The sequence below is a fragment of the Pseudonaja textilis genome, chromosome 4 (assembly GCF_049901715.1).
Source record: "Pseudonaja textilis isolate UNSWEBS1 chromosome 4, rPseTex1.2, whole genome shotgun sequence".
NCBI lineage: Eukaryota > Metazoa > Chordata > Lepidosauria > Squamata > Elapidae > Pseudonaja > Pseudonaja textilis.
The window spans coordinates 23,924,345-23,950,384 of record NC_141993.1 but is presented as its reverse complement, the minus strand read 5'-3'; the positions used below and the strand labels follow the sequence as shown (position 1 = coordinate 23,950,384).

Genomic DNA, 26,040 nt, shown 5'->3' with positions numbered 1-26,040 from the left:
TGAGTATGCATACATAATGTCATGCCCCTGTCGGAATCTGACTTGGAGGTGGAGGCTGAATAGCTGACAGGGAGTGGGAGTGTGGCTCCTTTGGCTGTGAAAGAAACTGGGGAAGGGCAAAGTCCAGCAGGGCAGAGCAGGGAAGAGGCAGAGCAAGGGAGAGGGAATTCAGAGGAAGATCCAGGCCCACTCCCTCCTCATCCTAGGGCATGCAGGGAGAAAAGGAGAAGGGAGCAATGTGAGTTGTGTGGCTTACAGGGGAGGAAAGGACTCTGATTCCTTTCATTAACTGCAGCTGAGAACACAGTGTATAAAAGAGGAAACTACGCACAGCAAGTTGTTGGGAGCAAATGTGAAGTTTATCTTGTATTGTTGTGGCTTATCTGGGTTCCTGGTGTCTTCCTAACTGTGTGAGTTTTGCCGTGTTTTCAAGTCTCCTGCCCTGTCAAGTTAATTACCTCAGCTTGGTTTCTTTGGACTTTTAGTTACAATTTGTACGTACCTGGTTTTAGACTGAATTCTCTACACTATAGTTAAAGGCTGTTCCTGGGAGAGTTTTTCTCCAGCCGAAGGTAACTTGGACATTGGGGGCAAAGTTGGAGATAATAAAGAGACTCTTCTTGCTTAATTGATTGTGTTGCCTTTGTGCCATGCCCCGGATCATCACACATAATGTAAACCATACAAAAGAATAACAAAAGAAAAACATTCACAAATACAATAAATGCTCAATGAATTGGGAAAGGGGTGTGTATGTGTTGTTGTGATTGTGAGGTCTCTACATTACACTCTCCCCATGTAGCAACGGTGTAGAATGTAGCCACTCTGTAGAGGTTTTGACATATTTGTTGCCAAAAAGGAAAATGGGTTCTTCTCATCTGTCAGAAGTACAAACCCAATAGCAGATGAAAAGCTGCTTAACAAGAAAGAGGATCATTATAACACACGTGGGACCTGTCTGTGAGAATCTCTGTCAAGCTAGTAGAGACATGTAAGCTCCTGAACTGTCTGTCGCTCTGTGTTGTTGTGTCTCCCTTTCGGCAATATGGAAGGCAAGCAATTGAACACCACCAGAGAGAAAGCTTTCTGATTCTATAAGTACAAGATATTAGACAGCAGGCATAAGAGTTATCGGATCTTCAATGCTTTTGAAGATCAAGTCACATAATTAGAATTCCAAATTGGCTCTCTCCACTCCTGCTCAAAGCAGATAGCAGGCTACTAGACGACACCATCTAAAGCAGGAGTGTGAAACTCGTGGGCCCGTGGGGATGCGTCATGAGCTGGCCATGCCCGCCCCCAGTTTAGCAAAGGAGGAAAAAGTCACAATACGTCACGGGATGACAATGTGATACTGCAAGTTTGACACTCATGATCTAAAGATTGGTCCCCTTTCTCATTGGAGGAGGCCTCTCAAAACTAATTCTTAATGGTCTCCCAGAAAAGTCATTTTGAGATGATTGTCTTACTTTGTCAGCTTCATCCATGTTATTTCCAATTAAGAACAAGATAATCATTTTAAGTAAAAAGAGTTAATGCCTTATTATATAATTTGATTAAATAAAAAATACATCTCCTTTATACATTTCTCTGTGCTATTTCTGAAAAGTGGTTCTCGATAAAATGCTAATGGCTCCAGCAGCAGATTTTCATTGCTTTACAATGACTACACCTTGCTGGGGGTGGAGGTGGAGTTGCAGTTCAGATTTACGGTTCTTTGCACACCTGTTCCCTCCTTATGTCTCTGAGTGAATGTCAGCTGGTGTGTTTAAATGATCTTATATAAGATTTGCTACTCCCTTGCATGTCTCTTAGATTTAACAATGTGAGAAATAATCAAAATCAGAATCAGCCTTTTCAGAATGGCTGATTTTTTTTATACTTGCCAAGTTGTTTCCATTGCAAGAAATGTCAATAATCCAACAAATTTCTCAGAGGGTGGATTATGTACTGTTTCTTCTTGCTATGAGATGAAATATTTTTCCTTCTCCTATTCACATAACTGGTATCATTCACAAATTACTTTTTTTCTTCTTTATTCATCTTTTTTTTTTTTTAGTCTTGGACATTCAGGGCTCCTGGATTTCAGCTGATTTTGTGTCCCAGGTGTATGGAAGGGCAGATTAGCACTAAACTCTGCTTAACAATATTGCAGGCATTTGGATTGCCCTGTTTCTCTCCCATTTGAGCCCTTCCCCCAGCAGCAGCATAGCAGAGTTGCCAATAAAGCTGTAATCTTGACACAGGTGTTGTAGGAGACAGGTGTCCCGGAGTTTTGTAGCCACTAGCAAACAGAATACAGTAGCCAAACATCCTTTTGAAGGCATCCAAAAGGGATGAAAAGCAAGTATAGCAGCACAGCGAGGCAAAACACAATGTTAACAAGGTGCAAGCACTTTACAAGTTGGCCTTTAGCAGAAGGCCAACAGTCCAGGGTGCAGTTATTTACCAGCATTTGTAGGAAGATATAAAGAAGCCTTCTGTTCAGGGTCCAGTGCTTTTGTGTCTGTCTTCAGTTTGGATCTGTCTAATTGGGTATAAATTTCTTCAAAAAAATTAACAGTGTGCTAGGCTCTTCCTTTATAATTTCTCAGGAGAGTGGTCTGTCTCTAAGATGCTGGCAGCATGTATAACGCCAGTAGATATCAGAAAGATTTACACTATTTGTTCTCACAATGGCTTCTGAGTGAGAAAGGGTGTGCTACCCTGAATTGGTTTGTGAGTATTTGCATAAAGATTGTTACAATGCTAGAGCTGGATGAAATAAAAGTTAGTCTTCTGCATATTAATAACGTCTCGGGTTTCCTTGTCATGAAAGGTCTTCTTTTTAATTTTTACTAATAGCATTAAATATAAGGACAGAGTCAAGAAGGCTAAGGATCAGAATGAACTAAGACTTGCAACAAAAATATTGTAAAATGTTTCTTTCAATATTTAAGAAGAAAGAAGAAATCCCAGGAAAAGATTGGTTCACTAATGGGAGAAGATGGTCAGAAAATGACAGGGAGAAAGCAAAATTGATTCATTCCTCTTTTGCATCTGTCTTTACTCCAAAAGGAAAAAAAATAGTCCAACTATCAAAAACAGCACCACGGAAGACGGAATAGGAAGGCAAGTCAAAATGGACAAGCAATTGATAAGAGAACATCTATCTGCTTTGGGCAAGTTCATATCACTGGGACCAGAATGTTTACATCCCAGGCTGCTGAAGGAGAAGACCACTCTCCTGAAATGAATAAAAGCTTTCATAACTCCTGGAGCACAGAGGACTAAAAAAAAAAAACTGATGTGGTTCCAATCTTTAAAAAGGAGAAGAAAAATGGCACAAGGAAACCACAGATCAATCAGCTTGACATCAATACCTGGAAAAATTGTAGAAAAGATCAAGGAGTGGGTTTTTAAGCACTTAGAAATGAACAAGGGTAACTCCAGGGGTAGGATTCTACCAGTTTGGACCAGTTGTATAGAACCGGTTGTTATGATTCTGTGCACTTTGGAAGATAGAATCAAAATTCAGAAAGGTCTTGACAGACTTGAGCATTGGGCCCTATCCAACAAGAGACAGTTCAGTGATGAGAAAAGTAAGTTCCTGCAGTTAGGCAGGAGAAATACACAGGTATAGGATAAGCAGTACCTGGCTTAACAGTAGTGCCTGTGAGAAGGACCTAGGTGTTCTGGTGGACCATGGCTTAAGTTTGAGGCAGCAGTATGTTGCAACTTCCAAAAAAGCCAATGCAGTCCTAGGGCTGCATCAACAAAGGATAACATCAAGATCACAAGAAGTGATAGTATTGCTTCATACTGTTCTAGACAGGCCACTGTGTCCTGTTCTGTTCAACACAATACAAAAACGATGCTGAGACTCTAGAAAGAGTGGAGAGAACACCAACAAAAATGATCAGGTGTCTGGAGGCTAAATCGTATGAAGAATGGCTAAGAAACTAGGTGTGTTTAGCCTAATATAGAGAAGGCTTAGGGGAGACATGATATCAGCCTTCCAAAAAGGGAAGGGAAGAGGGTGTTGATTTATTCTCCATAGCCCTGGAAAGCAGGATTTGTCAGAGGGAAGTCCAGACTGGAAATAAAGATGGATTTCCTGGCAGTGAGAATGCTGGAGGTTTTCAATAAAAAGATTGAACAACCATTCATTCAGGATGATTTAAGAACTCCTCCCTTGGGCAGAGGTTGGACTAGAAAGCTCTCCAAGGTCCTTTCAAGCCCTGTGATTAGCTACTGTTTTAATTTCTCCTTCTCCTGGATAATTTCTCCTTCTCCCAGCGTTAATAGTAGACGAATGAATGGCTGGAGAGCATCTAATCATGTCTGCCTGTGATCCAATTTGGACATTGAAAATGGGTCAGAGAGGGCTCATCTTTCTTACGTCCCTGATAGGTAAGGATGCTTGTTGCATCTTTACTAGCTGCTTTGGACTTGAGATTTCCATGGTATGCTACCACATACTCAGGACTTTTCTAGTACTACAAGTACAACATGTCATCTTTATCTGGTGAGGAGAAGTTAAATCCTTTGATTCCTGACTCTCAAGAGATTTGGGCTATTTCCTTTTCTTTCTTTCTTTCTTTTAAAGTTTTATCACAAATTTTTCTTCTTCTCACATGCAATTTAAGGTGGCAAACAAATCAATACTCCTATTTTTCCCACAATAACCCTGTGACATGAGTTGGGCTGAGAGAATATCTGACTCAAAGTCACCCAACCACATTGGACAGCATAGCTGCTCTAGATTATCCCTTTCCAGTGTTGGAGGAGGGGAAGGAGCTCAGCTGTAAGATTGCTGAAGACTCGACAGAGGGGAAATAAATTGAAACATCTGAATGTAATATAATTTTTACAGATATTTCTTCAATAATATCCTTTGAACATAGGCTATTCATAGAAGCAGATACAATTACTGACATTGATATCATGGCTACTATTTTCTGATTTCATCCTTCAAAAGCCTATTTCAGCGTTGTTATTGTGATGGCCATCTTGCAGGCCAGTGTATCTTTCCTTTACTGAAAATTTTTGGTCGCTCCTATTGTCCAATGTTTGAAATCTTAAAATTATTAATCTGTGTTATATCATGTAAAAAATAAATCAGATCTATGTCCTCTGAGAAGCTATTTTTACTCAATCCCAAAAGTCTTACTGTAAAAGTTTGTTTAATAAACTGATGTTTTCATAAACATAGTGAAAACTAATAGAAACTAAACTAGAAGAAAAAAATAAAAAACAAAAGTTGATGCAGAAAGAAAAAAAGAAAAAAAAGACAACAAAGACAATAATAAAGAAATGGCTTCCAACCTTCAATCACAATGAGCATAAGCTGAACAGCCATTCGTTTAGCCACCATTCAAAGTTACAACAGCACTAAAAAAAGTGACTTACAACCAATCCTCACAGTTATAACCATCGCAGCATCTCCTCGGTCACATGATCAAAATTTGAGTGCTTGGCAACTAGCATGTACTTCTGATTATTGCAACATCCCAGGGTAATGTGATCACCATTTGCAACCTTTCCAGTTGGTTTCTGACTAGCAAAGTCAATGCGGGAAGCTAAATTCACTTAACTAGGTGATTCACTTAACAACTGCAGTGATTTGCTTAATAACCATGGCAGAAAAAGTTGTAAAATCGACCTCCTTGCCCAGAAATGGAACTTCTGATCCCAAACCTGGTTGTAAATTAAGTTAAAAATAGAAAACACTTTTCTGCCCAGAGCCTAGCTTTGATCTAACTTTTATCTGTGCCAGGCTTTTATTGTTTGTGGTATTAATCAGTGGTGGGATTCAATTTTTTTTTTACTACCGGTTCTTTGGGCGTGGCTTGGTGGGCGTGGCATCTCCAGTCAGAGGTGGAATTTGCTGGTTCTCTGAACTACTCAAAATTTCTGCTACCGGTTCTCCAGAACTGGTCAGAACCTGTTGAATACCACCTCTGATATTAATCTATTTATGTATTATATTATTTTATTATTGATACTGTTTTAATGGCTTATTGGCAGCTGCCCACAGTTTAATATAAGATGTGCAGCTACATAAATATTTTAAACAGATAAAATAAATAACATCTATACTTCATCATCATCTTCCATCTTAGTTCAGCAAAAGTCCATTAGAAATTCCAGAAAGATCAAACAAATATTTCATTGCTGGTCAAATAGTCCAACTTTATATTCATTCTTTTTGCTCTGACATATAAATCTTTCTTGTGGTACTGCAGAATTTAATCTTTCTTGCTCTTTGGAATTTAAAAAGGAGTCTTCAAAGCTTTTACCAACCGACCTTTTAAATCTCGTAAAGAGACACCATTCAGGATTTCTTGGCCAAGCTGTTTCATGTCCAAATCCTTTTTTTCATAAATAACAAGCATCCTCAGCGATAAGAAGACATAATGGTAATTGTGTAGCAGTTTTTGTTTCTCTTAATTCCATCTCTTGTTTCTCTGAGTCAGCCAATTTAAAAGATAAACTTGATAACAGATTTTACCCTAAGGGTATTCAAAATGTCTTAGAAAATTTGTTCAGCTTAGCTCTTACATCATAGCTTATAATCACATAAATTGCTACATTCACCAACTTACTTGTACTTTACTATATTCTGTTAAACTTTATGCAGCATCTGTTCAGTACTCAAGGTCTCCTGGACAATAAACTTAACAGGTAAGCTTTAGACTTTTACAACTGAATTTCTTACAATGACAGAACTGATCAGTGATTCTATCTGGGGATTATGGAGTTTGAATCCTTTAAAGGGCCAGGTTTCAGAATGAAAATTATCCAATACTTTAAAAAAAAAACAGGACAACCAAAATACCTATTTCTCTCTGTCTTTTTCCACAATATAACTGTTTGTGTGGATTGAAGTATGTGATATGTTTTCCTCATTCTTGTGTACCTAATTTTCATTTTCAGTACATGAGAATGAGGATAATATATCACATACTTCAATCCACACATACATTTATATTGTAGAAAAACAGATTTTGTAGTTATCAAAACCAATATCTTCTCTGTGCCTCTTAAAAAAGTTTTATTTTACTATTTTGTTAAATAAACTTATATTTTTGAACTATATAAAGGAATATTTTTTGTAAAGAACAAATGGTTTTTATTAGTATCATTATTATTTCTATGGTAGGAATGGTCGACCATCTGAAAAATATAAATCTAGGAAATGCCAACTAATAAATGTTACCAAATTGTTTTAGTTGTGAAGATAATACAGCCAGGCCTTTGGAAAATATATTCTAATACCTATCAAAAAAGATTCTTGAAGATTTTCAGACATTAAAATTATAACCTTAAAACATAATTATTTTACCCACAGGTGGGATGTGGGCGTTTCTGGTATTGGCATGCTTAATCCAGCAGACTACAAATTCAGAAGACTCTTTCAGTAGAAGACATTTGAATCCTGAAGGATTCATGACAATCGTAAGTTGTTTACATGAAGAAACTATATCATTTTTTTTGAAAATTTTTATTGATTTTTAAGAACAAACATACTCAAACAAAACATAAAACATAAAAACATAAAACATCTTTTTTGAAAGCTGCTTGATCCCAGGTTACATCTCTTTGTACAGACACAAATTCAAGTTCATGCTCATTTTTATATACCATTCCATATCTCATTACCATTCTACATTTTCTATATAGCTTCTCGTCTCTTTTAACTTTCTTAATTTTGTTTTATTTATTTCATCTCGATTCAAATCATTATACTTATATTCTTTGTCTGTCCTGTTTCAGCTGTCTATTATCTTTTCTCATTAAACAAAATTTCTCCTGTAATCACTGATTGGAGTATGACGCCTTTATATCTTTCCCCTAAAATTATAACCCTTAATATAATACATAACTTCCGTTCGGATTCTGCTTGGTACATTCTCAAACTACACACTGTATTTTAAAAAAAGAAAAAAATTATAAGTATATAATATGGTTAAAACAACAATCCATACCAATTCAATTCTATCGTTAATATTAATATTCATTTAGCATTTAAACATTTTACACATTTCTTTTCAAATAGGTATCATACTTCTATGGGAACACTTATAAACTTTCCATAGTTACTTTCCCCCACTTCACTTATATTTTATAAAACATTGAATAATTAAAGTGTTCCCATTCCTTCCTAGTTCAATTCTCTCATTTATTTCATTTATTTTGTTCACAAAAGTTTCACTGAATTACACTGACTATTTTATCCCACTTTTTAATCATATGTTGTTTCCAATTTTCTAACATTATTTCTAATACAAATATAACAATACAATCTTATGTACCTTTGCAGAATCACTTTTTCAGTTAAGTTTTCACCCATTATCTCTGAATAAGTCCTGTTTCTTTACATCTTGCTCCAAACCTTTGTAACTTCTCTTCCCTTCCTTCCTCCCTTGCTTCTCTCTCTCCTTTTTACCCCCTTGTCTCTCCACCTCCATTTCCCTCTTCTGTATTCCCCTTTTCTGTTGCTTCTAACATTATATTCACTTTTCACATTATTTTTCCCCTTTTCGGTTGTTTTTTTAGGTCTTAAATTCTCCACTCTCTTTCCTTCCTTTCCCCTTTCTTCCCCAGATAAAGTTACTTGTTCATCAAAGATGGCTTCTTCTTTGTCCCAATCTTCTTGTTGCACAGTCTTTTCTTGTAGCTTCTCGTAGGTGCAGATTGCCATTTCTAAAAATTGAAAAAAGGAACCAGAAGAGCTCTTCCCTTCTTGTTCCTCTTCTTTATATTTTTTAGATTCCATTTTCAGTTCATCTACAAGTGATGCCATTGTAGAATTTTTATAAACAACCACCCAATTGTTTTTAGTCATTCAGTTATAATTTCCAAAAGTCCCAAAGTCACCAAGCAATCCAAACACACACAAGCTGTTTCTTTTAGCACTTTCTTCTTTTTTCATTTCCTCTTCCTGGGTTTACTATTTAATTGCAAAGTTCCAATTAAAATGTATCTTTTAGAAGTCTTGTTTAGATTTAACTTTAAGTTCTTTTGAATTCCAGGCAGGCTCCTCCTTCCAAATCCTGCTCTTATTCTTTTCCTCTCCCTTCCCACTTACAGAAAAAAAAGGATTTTTTAATGTTCAGAAATCGTTATTGTCCCCTTGGCATTTAATTATATTTACAGTTTAATTACCTATTGGTGCCAAAGCGGGTTTTTCCGATTTCTCATTCCTCTCTGTTCGCTGTCAACATTAGGAAGGAGAGTGAAGAAAAAAAAACTTTCCCTTTTCACTTTCATTCACTGCTTCCGAATCTTCTTTGGAAGCGATGTATCTTTTATAAATTTTTAATTCCAGGATACCTTGGTTGTTGCTTCTTATCCCGGTCAGCCAAAACTTTCACTTCTTAACTTCCTCCTGCACTTTCTTTTCTGGCTGAGTGCTTCTTTGAGGCGGCCATTTCCGACTGCCACTCTTGCCGCCTTTGGGAAAGGGAGTTTAGCCAGCTGGGGAGGAAAGATGCAGCTTTCCTCGACCCTGCTGGAATCTCCCCCCTCTTCACCACCTCTATGGGGTGGCTTAGCCCTGAAGCCAAACTGGCTCGGGGTGCTCCAGTGGCGAGCCCAGGCAGAAACCGCACACGATCGCAGATTCATGCCTGCCGCCGAAGCTCTGCAAACCGGAAGTATGACTATATTGTTTTTTTAATGATTGTGTTCATTGCTTCTGTCCTTGGCATGCCAAGGAGTATTTATGGAGATTCTGAATAATCCAGGGCTTGGCTTGGTTTTTGGTTTTGGTTTTTCTTATGAGAAATGAGAAACTGTTTCAAAGAAAAAATTAAGAAAATCTCATTGCCTTTTGGAAAGAGCACCTTTGAGAAAACCTCTGAAGTAGAAATGGAACATGTTCTGTTCTGCTGCCCAATAGGGATAACAGTACATAATTACAAGGTGCTGACCTATCTTAGGAGTAACTCATTGAGTGGAGCATTCATTCCACCCACTGTTCTAGGATGAATCATATCATACAAATTTTAGCAGCAAATCAACAAAAGATCTGCTACTACACCCACCAAATGTCAGCTAATTGTGCTATATTCTAATCAGTCTGTTTGTGATCTAACATGCCGATCCAGTGTAGCTTTTAATTGCTCTGCATTTATAATTTCTGCATGTTCCATCTGGATTAATTTTCCCAGTGCCACTATCTCACTAAAACCAAAGTTACATGGAACAGAAGTCAACTTCAACTTATTGAGAATAGCCGTGCACCTTATATATTGAGTAAGAATTTATTTCTTTTACAGCCTGAAATCACCCAATATTGGGGGTATCCCAGCGAAGAATATGAAGTTCTGACTCATGATGGCTATTTTCTTCAGTTAATCAGAATTCCTTATGGAAAACACTGTCCCCACCATAAAGGTAAGGCTATAATATAGCATTTCCACACTTGAATTACATATACAGTATATTCAAAGGATCAAGAAAAACTCACTCTGCCTTTTGGAATGAAGCTACTTCAGTTTTCAACTTTGACTGGAAAAGAGTTCCTTTTTACGCCCTAGATATTTGGCTTGGATATTATATTGCCATTCTACAATGTGCAGGTGTTAGCAGTATATTATGATGAGTGGTTCATTCCAAGATTTCTTTGAACTTGTGGAACCAAAGAAATGATAGGTTGTTAAGTTCACCTGGAGGTTTTCTGTGTCATCAGGGTCACCTGAGTGGTGCAAAATGGTGTGGAGCTGTTGGAACTGTTGAAAGGACTGTGTTGTAGATTGGAGATGGATGACATCATATCCCTCCCCCTCTGTTGATAGAGGGCTGTTCAATTTGGACATAGATGGTCTCTTTAACCCCTCGTTCAAACCAGGGGTCCTCTCTGTCCAAAATAGGGACAAAATACGTCTTCAAAAGAGTGGCCTGTTTTCTTTTAAACACATCGTCTTGGTGTGTTTATTTTCCTATGTTGTGCCATGCATTTATGAAGTGGTTGTTTTCTTTCCCCAATGTACAGATCTGCACATGGTTCACTGCATTGTACTGCACATACCACGTTGCTCAGTTTATGTCTGGGTGTTTTATCCTTGGGGTGGACAAGCTTCTGCCTTAGTGTATTCTTGGATTTGAAGTGTGCACATATGTTATGTTCGGTGAAGATCCTCCTGAGCTTTTCCAATATGCCTGCAATGTGCGGAATGAAAACGTTTCTATTGGTAATCATGAAAGGAGAGCACTAAGGCCTTGATTTCCCCAGGAGGGAATATTGCAAGGCTTGACTTAGAGCTAGTGAAGTTTTGAATTGGTACCTGGCAGTTGCAGGGGTGTACATGGGGCAAACCAGGTCAGATTAAATCCTACTGATAATTCGAATTGCTACTTTATGGGTGTCAATTAACTTCGATCCTTGCTCTTGATGGGATCAGGCTCAACATGGAGAGCTGGTCTATGATCTGTATATCTTCCTAGATCTACATCACACTGATAGAAAGAGAAAAAAAACAGGTGTGAGTCTTGGCCAAGAGTGCTCTGTCCAGCAGAACCCACCAGAGCAATTACAGCACGACATGGACCAGGAAACTTCTCTGATAGGAACCTTGTGCACCTGACAAACGCAATACTACATTGGATTGCCTCTAAGAACAGCTTGGAAGCTGCAGCTGGTGCACAATAGGAAAGCTAGACTGCTACTGTAAAGATGATACTGATGATGAAGTCGTTGCACAGGTTACCAGAAGGATTTTGGCTCCAGGAATGATTTTAGGGAATTACACAAATAATTTATAGCTCTGTCAATCCTTTTATGTTATACATTTAATGTGTTCAATTGTTATACAATTTTATAGCTGGTTATTTGTCTGAGTTCTTTCATTTGGGCAGTTTACAAATATTGTGAAAAAATATCAGTGGTGAATTAGTGTAGCACAATTAAGGTTTTGCAGATATCTGGATTTGAAGGACCAGCTGTGACTAACAGCATGTGCATACCATGTAGTACCTATTCAGGATATATTACACCAGCTGCATCTTTTCTGAGGTTCTTGTGGCTGTCTTTGCAGAGGGCCCATAATTCTGGAAACATAAGCATCTGGTTAAGGCCAGAAATGGGCCCTTTCCCGGTGTTCCAGAACTTCTGGAAGGCCCATTTTTTGCCCTCCCTGAGCCTCCACATGGGCCTTGCACTTACCTGTGATCCAAAACAGACCGTGTGGCAGGGGCGGTGGCTGGGGTCAGTCAGGGGTGGGATTTTCTGGTTCCCCAAACTGGCCATAAAATTAACAACCAGTTTGCCCAAATCAGGGCGATCCAGTAGCAGCCCACCCCTGCATAGATCCAAGTTATATTTTGCCCTTTCAATCAAAATCTCCACACAACCGTAGTATAAGTGTAATGCTGTAAACAACGCAGAATGTATTTCCTTTAATAATACACTATTTCTGGAGGAGCATTGTATGGTACTTATATATACATACAATAAATCATGGATTCTTACATTCTTTTACAGGGCCCAGAGCAGCTGTTTTATTGGTACATGGTTTTATGCTAGAAGGGAGATGTTGGATTGCAAATCTTCCTAGCAACAGCCTGGGATTTTTTCTAGCAGATGCTGGCTATGATGTCTGGATAATAAATCTCAGAGGGACCACATGGTCTAGGAGACACAAGGAATTTACAATTTACCAGCAAAAGTTCTGGAATTTCAGGTAAATTTCAAGGAGAGTTGATAATGAAAATATTTGGTCAAGTCTACAAATTTATTGTTTTAGGGTGAATGTAAATTAAGATAAGCATGTGCATATTATATTAGTCAAGTTTAAAATGGATACAATGAGCATTTATTCGAAAAGCAATGTCACAAAATAGAAACACATAAAAATAAAGCTTATTTCATTTAACCACCATATATTTTCATTCTAATTTATTCATTAAACACATTTGATTGTCATGGCAAAAATATGAATTTTGAAGGCAGAAAGTAGGGAGAAAAAAGATATGTATGTTTCAATCTGTTTATTTCTCATAGGCTACTGAAGCTCTTGCATATAAATTTAAGGATAGAGTAAGATTCTTTGATAATCAAGATATCTAGGATCTGGAAAAATATTACATGTATTTCTTGTAGATGCCAATCTTATGATATTACTAAATAATGTCTTGGTATTCCTCCCAATGAGTTTTTTTTACTACAAAAAAGTAGGCTTAAAGTAAAAAAAAAAGCAACATGGAAAGGTGGACTTAGGAAACAGGAATGGGAAAATGGAATTCTTTTAAAAAAGCAGTCAAATTGGTCTGCTAGACCTCATGTTGTGAATCTTTGAACTGTAAGCAACAGGTTCCCATGAAAGAAACCTTAATAAAAGCTAAATATATTTTGGAGGCACTGGTTCCTGCAACCAGGACTGTGCCATCTTTGGTGCTGGATGGACTCAGAAGGCAGTCTGGAGAGTCATCCTAGACTCACAACTCCTGCTTGTGGAGGAGGTGGCAGTCATGACTAGAAGGGTTTTTGTTCATCTTTTGTGCCAGCTTACACTCATTTGTGCTCTAATCACATCCAGATCACAATTACATTGCTCTGCAGGGTGCTGTCTTTGAAGAATATCTGGAAACTTCATTGACACAGAATGTGGGTGCATGAGCCATTATGTGCACTCTTAGAAGAGAGCATGTTACACCTATGCTCTGCAAGATGCATTGATTCCCAGTTTGCTTCCAGGTCTAATTTAAATCCTAGTTTTCATCTTTAAAGTCTCTGATGGCAAGGGACTGTGTCTCTCCCTAATTACATTGACCTGCCCAGTTTGATCTGGCAAAGAAGATATGCTGTACTATCAACTAGGGATCAAGAGGCTTGCTTTCCCTGCCATAGCAACCACCTTATGGAACATTCTTCCCCCTGCAATTAAATTGGCTCCACCCTTTTGACATTTCTTAGGTACCCAAGGTCTAGTTGTGTTATCAGGCTTCAACTCCCAGCCGAAGAACCAGATGTCAGATATTCAGATGTCTCCATTGTTGAAGATGCCAATCTCATCCTCCTAACCCTATAGTGTTGATTTTTATAGTATTATATCTGTTGGTTACTTGATTATTGTATGCCATCCAGTTACATGTGATGAGATGGGCAGCTTTACAGATTTGAATAATATAAGATAGTGTAGCACAGGGGTGTCAAACTCAAGGCCTGTGGACCGGATCTGGCCCACAGGGTGCTTAGATCTGGCCTGTGTGGCCACCCTGGAAACAAAGAAGGACTGGTCTGTGGTGCCTCTGACAGAAAAAATGGAGCATGGGAGGGCTTGACAGTTTCCTGTAGCTCTCTGTCAGTGAAAATGAAGCTCAGGGACCTCCATTTTCACTGGCAGAGGGCTGCAGGAGGCCATCACAGCCAAAAATGGAGCCTTCAGCAGTGACATCATGTCATACCCACCCAGGCCATGCCAACTCTGGCCATGCCCTGTGACCCCCTTAGTCAAACACAACCCTGATATGGCCCTCAATTAAATTGAGTTTGATACTCCTGGTGTAGCATAGCATAGTATAAGTACAGTATATTATACAGTAAAGAATAAAATACAATACTATACAGTACAATAATATAAATCCCTTAAGAGCCTTCAGTCAGTGCCCAACTAAATCACTATCACCAATACCAGATATACATTGTTCTGGGCAAATCTACTTTGAATTAGTAATTTTTTAAATGGGGACAATTACAGCATGTGTATGGTTGAGGCCTTGATCAGTAGGCCTTGATCAGGTACCTCAACATTAAGGTCCAAGAATAGTAAGAAACAAATAAAATTATAGTTGTGTATTTTTGTGTTACAGTTTTCATGAAATGGCAATTTACGATATACCAGCAACAATAAATTTCATCCTACATAAAACAAAACAAGACTCCTTATATTATGTTGGCCATTCCCAAGGAGCAACAATAGGTAAATTATATAACCTTGTTATCACATTTTTCTGTTTTCCTATGTCTATAAAAGAAGGATCTAGCACTGGCTTTTCAATTGGATTGAACAACTGCAAGAAAATATCTATGTAAATGTGTTTGTTTTTCAGCTTATCCCTAGCATTCTTTGGCTCTGCTATGAAGCCTTCAAAATCTATTCTGATTAAGGGCTACTGATAGATATCCTCCATGAGGATGTCTGTCAAAAATATATAAGTGCCATTTCAGCCAGTACAGAGTAGCCCTTGGAAATGCACTAAAGCAGCGGTCGCCAACCGGTGGGCTGTGAGAAAATGTTGGTGGGCAGCAGAGAAATCTCATCCCCAGAGCACCTCCCCCCACAAGGAATTAATCCAGGCTGCACAGAAGCACAAGGCTACGTCGCCCACATCTACGTCGCCCTGCAGGAACCCTTCCCACCCACTCCCTCCTTACCTGGCAAACTTGCCTGCTAAATTGCTATTTTTCTGACCATCAGCTGTTCTGCTGTGCCAGGAGATTTAGATTAGCTAGGAAGCAGGAACTGGTTGGATTTCTTGCTTTCTGGCTAGTCTTTAGATCTTTGACTCTGCTTTTAAGCATAGCCGAACCTCCCTTAGGACAGAAGGTTCTATTAGGCAAGCAAATTTTATGTGACAGACTGAGCTAGCTGATGGCAGATAGATAGATCTCTGAATGATTCTGTGAGCAACACAATCTGCCTGCCTGCTTTGCCTGATTTTGGGTAAAAATTGCTCTTCTTTAAATAAAGAATTCAATATTTACATACATGGGGTGTTGTGAGTTAATTTTGTGAGTTTGCTTGCAAGCAAATTTTATGTGACAGTCTGAAATAGCCGATGGCAGATAGATAGATTTCTGAATGAATCTGTGATTCTATGAGCAACTCAATCTGCCTGCCTGCTTTGCCTGATTTTGGGTAAAAGTTGCTCTTTTTTATATAAAAAATCAGTATTTATATAAATATTTATAATATTTACATACAAGCCATGCCCAGCCAATCACATGACCACCAAGCCACACCCACATAACCGGTAAGTGGCCCCTGGGATTTAAAATTATGAGTGTGGTGGTCTCTGAGGTCCAAAAGGTAAATGTGTGCAACCACACATTTAGTTAGCTCCCATAAAATGCCTAAGTATCACTTTTGGTATTTTCAATAAACAATATTGTAACTTGCTGGAAAGCCTTTCACCGTCAGAGGGACTTTAAGAGGGTTCCTTTACAGAGCATTTGTCTAATTTTATTTATTTGTCAAGCACGCATTTGATAATCTATATATGTATAAACATGATTATTAATACATGAAATAGATACAAATAAAACGGAACATTAAGACAGGGACAGTAGGCACGTTGGTGTATCTATGCACCCCCTTACAGACCTCTTAGGAATGGGGTGAGGTCACTGAGTAGACAACGTTTGGGGTTAGTGGAAGAAACCACAGTCAGGAAGAGTATTCCAGGCATTGACCACTCTGTTGTTGAAGTCATATTTCTTACAATCAAGTTTTGTGCGTTTTACCCTGAGTTTGTATCTATTGTGTGCTCATGTATTGTTGAGGTTGAAGCTGAAGTACGCATTGACAGGTAGGACATTGTAATGGATAAAAATTTTTGTACTACGCTTAGGTCAAGCCAAAGGCAGCATAGTTCTAAGTTATCTAAGCCTAAAATTTCAAGTCTGGAGGCATAAGGTATTCTGTTACGAGTAGGGGAGTGGAGGACTCTTCTCATGAAATATTTCTGGACTCTCTTGATTGTATTAATGTTTGATATACAGTGCGGATTCTAGACAGATGAGCTGTATTCAAGAATTGGTCTAGCAAATGTTTTGTATGCTGTCTAGTTAGCAGTACAATATTACTGGAGAAAAAGCATTGAAGGATTAGGTTAACAACTCTTAATGCCTTTTTGGCAACGTTACTACAGTGGGGTCTAGTACTTTGATCATCAGAGATGAGTACTCCAAGGTCCTTGACAGAGTGAGAGTTGTCTACAAGGTCTTGTCCGTGCAGCTTGTATTTTATTTTTTGATTTTTTTTCTTGCCAATATTTGTTTGTTGAGATTTGAAGTTGCCACTTGTTTGACCATTTTGACATATTCAGTTCCGTTGCCTCTTTTTCTCCTCATATCTTTTTTCATTCTGGAAACTTGGTTCAGATCAGTTCAGGCAAACTGGTAGTTATGATTTTGCGCAGTTCAGAGAACTTGCAAAACCTACCACTGGCTGGCCCTGCCCAATCCAGGCACTCCTCATCTTGTCCATTTGCCTGGCATAGCTGCTGCTGCTCTCTGTCTGGCTCCCTGGCTTGCCTTGACCACATGGTCCCTGAGGGCCAGCCACCTTGCCTGCCTTCAGCTGCATCCCACACGGCGTGCTCTGCGTGGCCCAGTTGAGCTGCCCTGATCTGCCTGGCAGCCTGGGTGCAAGCAGTAAGGCCTGAATACAGGCCTAGCTGCCTCCCATGTGGCCCAGCCAGCTTGCTTGCCTTCCACATTCACACAGTCCTCTCCACACGACCCAGATCAGCCTGGATGAGCCTGCTAGCAGCAAGGCCCAAATCACAGCCTACCATGTCGCCCAGCAAGCTTGCCTGCCTTCCCTGGAGTCCCCAAGGCCCACTGCCCTAGCTTCCTTTTACCAGCCTCCTTTCCCCCCAGTCTCCTTTTGCCAGCATTCAGCAGGCAGGCTTGGCAGGCAGTCATGATCTTTAGATGGGCTTTTATTCTGTCAGCCCAAGGATGGTGGGGAGGGGGAGGAAAGGTACGTAGGAAATTGCCTATCACTGCAGCATTGGTCATGTGACTGACAGTCACTAGGAGAACCGGTTGTTAAATCACTTGAATATCTCATATTGACATTCCTTAATTTTCAAATGGAAAAGATGGCAGAGTTTGTGTTTTCTTGGAACAGAAGAAGAATTCTTTCTCCTTTGCCTAAAAATATGCCCTCTGTATCAGCACTGGGTTCTCTCCCTATGGACACTCTTCTGCATGAATATAGGAACAGTCAAAGCAGGAGAAAGAAGTCTATTATGTGAATATTAACAATTCACACATATCTGTCAGCCATTTCATTCATTTACTAAATTAACCACCATTTAACCCCAGACTGAGAATTCATAAAGAAATCCTTCCAGCCTTAGAAATGTAAAAATTGTGGGGTTTAATTTTTTGGTGTGTGTGGGGGGGGAAAGGGTGGGGAGGGGGGAGAGAGATTTTCTCAAAAAGAGGAATAAGATTCAGGTCATCACTAAAAGTAAAGAGAGGAATCATATAATCCTGCAGTTTTAATCTTTCCTTTTTTGCAGGTTTTGTGGCTTTTGCGATCCTGCCCTGCCTCACTGATAGAGTGAAGCTCTTCATAAGCCTTACACCTGGTTACTCCTTGAAAGGTGTTTCTGGGACGTTTGGTGTACTTGGAAAAATTCCAGATAGATTGAGAGAAGTAGGTATTTACCTATTCAGTTGTTCTACCTGTATGCTCCAAACCTGGCTCTAGAGGGATAATGCACGGTTTTAACCCCCAAAACCTTATATCATGCTTATTGAAGTATGTTTGTTGCCAAAGTTATATAGATTAAAATTTAAACAGAAACATTTTTTTTTGTAGTATATAGGGGTTGCCCTTGAAGAGAATTTGAAAGCTCCACCTGGTTCAGAATGCAGCAGCCCAAAAGGGGGCCTCTAGGGTCAACGTTCTGCCTGACAACCCCAACCAAAGCAAGCATGGCCGAGACGATCCAATCTCCTAATGCAAAACTGTATTGAGTACCTTATTTTGGCACAGATGACAGCAAAACCAGATCTGAGTAATTCCTGTGCAAACCCAGACAGTTAAAGTTTAGATTCTCCCTCCTCCAATGTGACAGGTCACATTGTCCAATTGAGTCTCATGGTATTGTTATGGGAAAGTCTTTTGCCAAAATGTCCTTGGTTTGCACGGCTGTTTTCTTGATGTCTGGAGCCTACAGTCCATCTTCCCCTTCCCTCCCTCCATAGTTCATTGACAAGCTGAGAATTCTGGAGGCCCCTAGGGTGGCACTTGTAACACCACTATTTCCCAATCTGCATTGATTGCTGGTTAGTGAGTCTAATTCAATCTATTAGTTATCACCTTTAAAGCCCTTCATGGTGTGGAGCCAGAAACTGTCCCACTATCTCAGATTGCCTGGATGATCATATCACTTTTAGACAGTTAGCAGGCAACCTAGCATTCCAAAGGACAGGGAACTTGTCAGGAGACAAAGGCAAAGGTGTGAAACTGAGTAGTGTTGCATGTTTCCAAGTGGGAAGCACAGTTGCAGCCACACAATTTCCTACTGAGTGGCTATTTCACTTAACAATGGAGTTGCCTGTCCCAATCAGGGTCATTGAGTGAGAACTACCTGTGCATGACTTTGAGTGGCTTAACATCCAAAGAGAATGAAACAATAAAAGCAGAATTAAAGCAGAATTAAAAACAACAAAAAATAACATTTTCCTTCCTGTTTAGAAGTCATTTTTCCCAATTGTGTTGCAGCGAAGGGCAGAATTGTTCAGACTGAAATCTATAAAATTTCCAAATGCTACAAATGTGAATTTGTAGAGAGGTGTGAAAAAGATCAGATGGGGGAAATCTAGATAAGGACTTCCAATGATAAATTTAATATGGAGAAAGTAAAATTCATGTTGGAAAAAGTGGAAGGTGCTTGGAATTAGAATATTGATGGGTTATTTTTGTTTTGCAGCTTATATGGGGCACAAAAGAATTTTCCATTTTTAGTGAGAAAGTAAAAACCAGCCTGATCTATGCATGCAGCTATCCAGGGATTGACCAACTGTGCCTACAAAACATTTTCTTTTCAGGAGGGTTTAACAAGAAAAATCTAAATGTAGTAAGTAACCTCTATTTTTATATACACTTTCTACGAAGAAGGTACTTTTAGCCAAATGAAGTAGACCAAATCAGGAAACCACAGTCCACTGGAAGATTAGAAGCAATATTTGAAGCAATACACTTGAAGCAATATTTCTCAACCTTGATGACTTCATGTGGACTTGAACTCCCAGAATTCAAAACTGAAAAAGATTGGTTTAGCAGAATTTTAGAGGTCTGCCTGTATTTTCCCTAGCCTCAACCTGTCCCACTCCCTGCCTCATTCAGCTTGACTCTTAATGAGTTGCCCCATCTGAGACAGCCTTGTGTTGTCTCAATGGGCACAAAGTGACACATGAGCAAAGATGGGGGGGGGAAACCAATTCTTAAAAACCTGCCCTGTGTTTGTGTCTAAAAATTGTATAAATGTTTAGAGGAAGAATTTATTGAGAAATGTTGACATTATAGACCAAAACTGATAGTGTTGATTGAAGGGAGCAATGAAATAAAAGACACCAAAGGATGAGTTGCCTCATATAATATAATATTGCATAATATATTATATTTATTACTATATTGCAATATATTAATACTTCCAGTAAAATATATTGCACAGCATTCAGTGTTTGAAATTTGCCTGATTATTTACATGCAGAAATGGAAGAGTGAATTGGATATTCTCAAAGGATATAGGAAACTCAGTGGGTTTCAGAGATTGGGTTTAGTGAAGGGTTATTCAAACCAACTATTCAAGACCAAGAACCTGGTCTGAATCAAAGGACCTGGGTGTACTCATCTCTAACAATTTATGTTCCAAGATTTATTGCAACACCTTTGTTAAAAGAGCACAACAAGTTGTGAATTTCATTCTATGAAATTTTTCTTTCTGGAAATATTGTATTGCTCATTACTGCTTACAAAACATACATTAGGCCAATCCTAGAATAGTGTTCAACTGTCTGGAATCCTTAATGATCCTAATCATACATTAATACAATTGAACAAGTTCAAGAGTACTTTACAATTTTTTTTGCATTCTTCTCTACATAATAGAATATCCTATGCTATTAGGCTTAGTTTGGATAGTTTAGAACTGCAACATTTGCAGCCAGACATAGGCATTGCATACAAAATTATCTATAGTAATGCTTACTTGTAAATGACTTTTTTTAGCCTTAGTCGTAATCTAATGCATGTGAATAACCACTTTAAACTTAATGTAAACCAGTCTAAACTTGACTGTAAAAAATTCATTTTTTGTAACGGAATTGGCAAAGTCTGCAATAGCTTACCTGATTCAGTTGTCTCAGTCATTAACTTTCACAGTCTTAATTCTAACTTCTATGGATCTCACTCCATATATTTAGGTGGTCCCTAAAGGAGCTTGTGAATGTGTACTGGTATGCCTATTGTCCCTATCACATTTTGATTTTCTTACTTTGTTTGTTCAAATTTGTAATTTGTGCTTGAGGAATAAAATTTAAAAAAAATGGCCCCAAACAGATTCAGAAATTTTATAACTCTTCTGCTACCATCCACTGCAACTTCCATTCTACATATTGAGAATATTGAAGAAGTTGAATGATGTAATTGATTCTCCCCAACCAATTAGACTGAGGCAAAGTTAGTGAATTGGCCCTCAGTTCAGCATCACAAATTAAGGGTAAAATTATTATAAACATTTGGGGAGACATTTTAAAAGGCATATAAGAAGAAATCACTTACTCACATATTGCTCCAATAGTGTTTTCCTATCGTCTGTGGTTGTGTGCAATTTATTTTTGAAAATTGAAGTGTGGGAATGTGGGAAGAAACAGTTATTTTTCCCAATTACTTTGTATAATATATAATATTGTTATATAACAATATAACAATAAGTAATCTTTTCATATATTCCATCAGGGTAAAAATGTAAATTCCTTTATATTTTTCAGAGTCGAGCAGATGTATTTGCTGGGATCTATCCGGATTTTTCATCAGTAAAAAACATGAATCATTGGAGTCAGGTAGAATATAGTTTAAATTTGTTAATCAAAATTGACATGTCAAAGTCTTACACTTAACTAAATGGTTTGTATGACTATAAAAGACATGACAAATAATTTGTTTGTTTATTGCTCATGTAGTTTTAACATTTTTTTTACTTGCTTACATTTTTTAATAAAATATTTTTTGATAGACAGTCCCCCTTGCCACATTGTGGGGTTCCTTGATCAAAGAACATGCTATCTAAGACTCCTTGCAGCTTCCCATAAATTGGATAAATAAATATGATAAAATCTAAGATTTTATGGGCCCATCTTGTCATTTTAACCATAAAAGTAAATTTCCAAAATCTAGGAGGAAATTATTTCTGACAATAATTTTTCTTTCACTACATTTAATTCCCATGTGAAAGTCTGTTCAGCACTAATCCAAGATATTCCTTATCTCCCCAAGTTTTATTTTTGAGTTAAGATTTCCCATTACATTTGGGTTAGTTTCTTTTATTAGTTGTACATGTTTAATGTTTTAAAATTTATTCATTATACCATTACCGTACATATTTAGTAAAATAAAAAATAGTGAATACTATTTTTCACTGTTTACTGTTTTTACTCTTTTAAAGAAATTTGTGGTTTTTCTATAATATTCCAGAAGAAAAATTTTCTGCATACATCTGTATATCTATCATGTTAATATTTATTAACATTAAGATTTCATAATTTTTAAATTGTAGATAATAGTTTCATTTCCTTTTAGATTATACGTTCTGGGGAATTTAAATATTATGACTATGGTCCTAGGAACAGGGAAATATACAATAAGGTAAGAAAAAATATGATTTTTTAGAAAAAGTTCTAATGAAATATTGTCTTCTTATAATTTATTCAACAGCTGTGAATACTTCCAAACTATTACACAATTAGTTGAAATGTGAGTTACACAAGTTTACATATATAAACAAGTAGATATAGACCTTTGTATCCTTCTATATTTTATATCTGGGAAGTGTAGATATCCATCTTTTTGAAAACATAATCTTTTCCTGAGTCTCACAGAGATGAAATTTCCAGTAGGCAGAGTCCAACTTCTCATTTTGATCTTACAGTTTCTCTAAAAGAAGCTGTCTCAGATCCTAGATTTGCTTTGCATTTTTGTATCTCAAAATCAGTGAAAAGTTTGTCCTTCTATTGCTCATTCTCTTGAACTCAAAGGAGCTATAGAGTGTTCAAGTGATAGTGACCTAAAATGGTAATGGTAGAATCGGATGCTTCATAACTGAAGGAGAGGCTAACAAAACCATAGCAAAAGCAAGAAAAAAAATGAGGTGGTAACTGATAACTGAATAGGACAGGTGGAGGTTCAGAAACATATATTGTCTGCTCTGACTCTCTTTCTTGGAACTCCCAAGGCTAAGATGGCTCCTTTGCTGGCAAAAGATTTGGAAAGCCCTTAAAAGCCAGCTTTTCTCTCAACGTTCAGGGATGAGGAACAGTGTTGGGTGAATTACACTGATATTTTTCCCCCCGCATAATTGACAGAAAAAAATACCAGAGATGAATGTTGAGCTATTGTGGAAATTTCTAACGCTTGTCTTCAGAATTATATTTCCATAAAGCTATTTGTAGTATATTTATTGTAAACATCCTAGATTGTTAAAACTGAGATAAGCTCTTGATAATCAAACAATGAATCAATCACGCTCACACTCAAAGAAAAAGATAAAGATGCCATGTCTTGCTAGGAAAGCCCTCATGTCTTCCCTTGAAAATAATTTTCTAGCCTAGTTAAACTTCAGTGTCCTCAAAGAGAGCCAGACATTTTCCATGGCTCATTTAATAATAGCATAACAGGTACTGTTTTGGTTGATGATCCCTCTCCTATCTCTCTTGTCTTGCAGTCAGATGATGGTTTCTTAATTTTAGATATTAACTTTATCTAAACACTTGAAATTAAGACAGCATCATCTGGCTGAAGACCATAGAAGAAGAAGATGGAAAGCTATTAACAGATAATACCTTTTAAGCAGTGGTGGGGTTCAAATTTTTTTACTACTGGTTCTGTGGGCGTGGCTTACTGGGCCTGGCGGGGGAAGGATAGTGTAAAATCTCCAGTCAGAGGTGGTATTTGTCGGTTTTCCGAACTACTCAAAGTTTCTACTACCAGTTCTCCAGAACTGGTCAGAACCTGCTGAATACCACCACTGCTTTTAAGCAAAGCTATCAGTGACTTCCTCTTGATATTGTTGTCCTCTTGCTTTCTGGTGCCACATATTAGCAGCTTACTCATATAAGCAACTTACTCATCACAGCTTTGCTGTCATTGGCAGATAATTCTGACCATTGACTTCACTATGAGTTTAACCAGCTATCAATATTCCATGAGTCCATCAAACAACTTCTCTGCACAGTGGGTGATTCTCAGATCACATTCTTCTTTTTTTTTCATCCGTAGACAACCCCTCCCCTTTATAAAATAGAAGATGTTCATGTACCAGTAGCCATGTGGAGTGGAGGAAAAGATATTGCTACAAGAAGAAGAAATATTGAATCATTGATTACTCGAATCATTTATTTAGTTTTCTACGCAGATATTCCTGACTGGGAACATTTTGATCCTATCTTGGGTTTGGATGGCATACAACGCTGTTATCCTGATATTCTTGATTTGATGCAGAAACATAAGCATTAATATCAGTGTTGGAATTTCTGGAGAAAACAATATCTCAGCCACGTGCCTGTTTCTCAAAATCTTAGCATGTAGCTTTCTAAATGAAATAAGATTATTAGAAAACAAATTATGCATACCCTTTACAGAATTTCCAAGATTAAAGTAAACATTTTATGTTTTCTATATTTTCTCTATTCATTACTTTTATATTTGTTTAATTCATTACTTTGCTTGATTGCTTATTTTACAGAAATTTATGTAAATCAAAGTTTCCTGATTAGATTAGCTGATTTTCTTTGTGTGTGTGGATAGATGGATATATATATATATATATATATATATATATATAGATATAGAGAGAGAGAGAGAGAGAGAGAGAGAGAGAGAGAGAGAGAGAGAGAGAGAGAGAGAGAGAGAGAGAGAGAGAGTGTTGTTCCATGGTACTTTTAAGAAATTTCAAATTATGCTGTATCTGATTCCTCCCCTCAAATGCTGCACTCTGCTGTACTCAATGTGGCTGAACAAAAACCTTTGTTGTAGAAAAATATTTTTATAGACTAGGTTACTTTTATTTCATTATTCTAGCTAAACTGGAACTTTAAACATATATTATTCCTATAATAATGTTCCTGTAGTCTGCTTTGTTGTATTTTACTAAGAAAGGTAAGAGAGTAATCTTCCAGTGTAGATGCTGCACAACATAAGACATTTTTAAAATTTCAAATTCTCTGCATTAGAAGCTTTGCTGATAATGTTGTGCTTTGTAATACAAGTGGTGGAGGAGGTGTGTGACAATGGGACAAATTCAATTAATCTATATGGTCTCTATTTCTCCCCCACCCCTTATGTTTACCATTGCATCAGTGGACTGATTATGAGCAATCCTACCAAAGATTAAATCATCTGTTTCTCTTTTATAATTTCTAATGTCATAATAATACATCTGGCAGATAATAAAATACCATGCTCTTAAATTCACTGTTTCATTCACAGCGAATTTAAGGGCAGGGGAAAACATGCTAACACTCTGGAAGATAGAATCAAAATTCAGAAAGGTCTTGACAGACTTGAGCATTGGGCCCTATCCAACAAGAGACAGTTCAGTGATGAGAAAAGTAAGTTCCTGCAGTCAGGCAGGAGAAATACACAGGTACAGGATAAGCAGTACCTGGCTTAACAGTAGTGCCTGTGAGAAGGACCTAGGTGTTCTGGTGGACCATGGCTTAAGTTTGAGGCAGCAGTGTGCTGCTGCTTCCAAAAAAGCCAATGCAGTCCTAGGGCTGCATCAACAAAGGATAACATCAAGATCACAAGAAGTGATAGTATTGCTTCATACTGTTCTAGACAGGCCACTGTGTCCTGTTCTGTTCAACACAATACAAAAACGATGCTGAGACTCTAGAAAGAGTGGAGAGAACACCAACAAAAATGATCAGGTGTCTGGAGGCTAAATCGTATGAAGAATGGCTAAGAAACTAGGTGTGTTTAGCCTAATATAGAGAAGGCTTAGGGGAGACATGATATCAGCCTTCCAAAAAGGGAAGGGAAGAGGGTGTTGATTTATTCTCCATAGCCCTGGAAAGCAGGATTTGTCAGAGGG

General features: G+C 37.9%; 1 protein-coding gene across 1 annotated transcript; it reads left to right on the top strand.

Annotated features, from left to right (window-relative positions):
- The first annotated feature begins 7,338 nt into the window (after positions 1-7,338).
- On the top strand, positions 7,339-24,461 carry LOC113442779 (putative lysosomal acid lipase/cholesteryl ester hydrolase). Its single transcript, XM_026710552.2, has 9 exons — positions 7,339-7,440; positions 10,266-10,383; positions 12,470-12,668; positions 14,797-14,906; positions 18,241-18,377; positions 19,660-19,806; positions 21,722-21,793; positions 22,530-22,595; positions 24,225-24,461. The coding sequence occupies exons 1-9, from the start codon at positions 7,339-7,341 to the stop codon at positions 24,459-24,461; spliced, it is 1,188 nt and encodes a 395-aa protein (XP_026566337.1).
- The last annotated feature ends 1,579 nt before the right edge of the window (positions 24,462-26,040 follow it).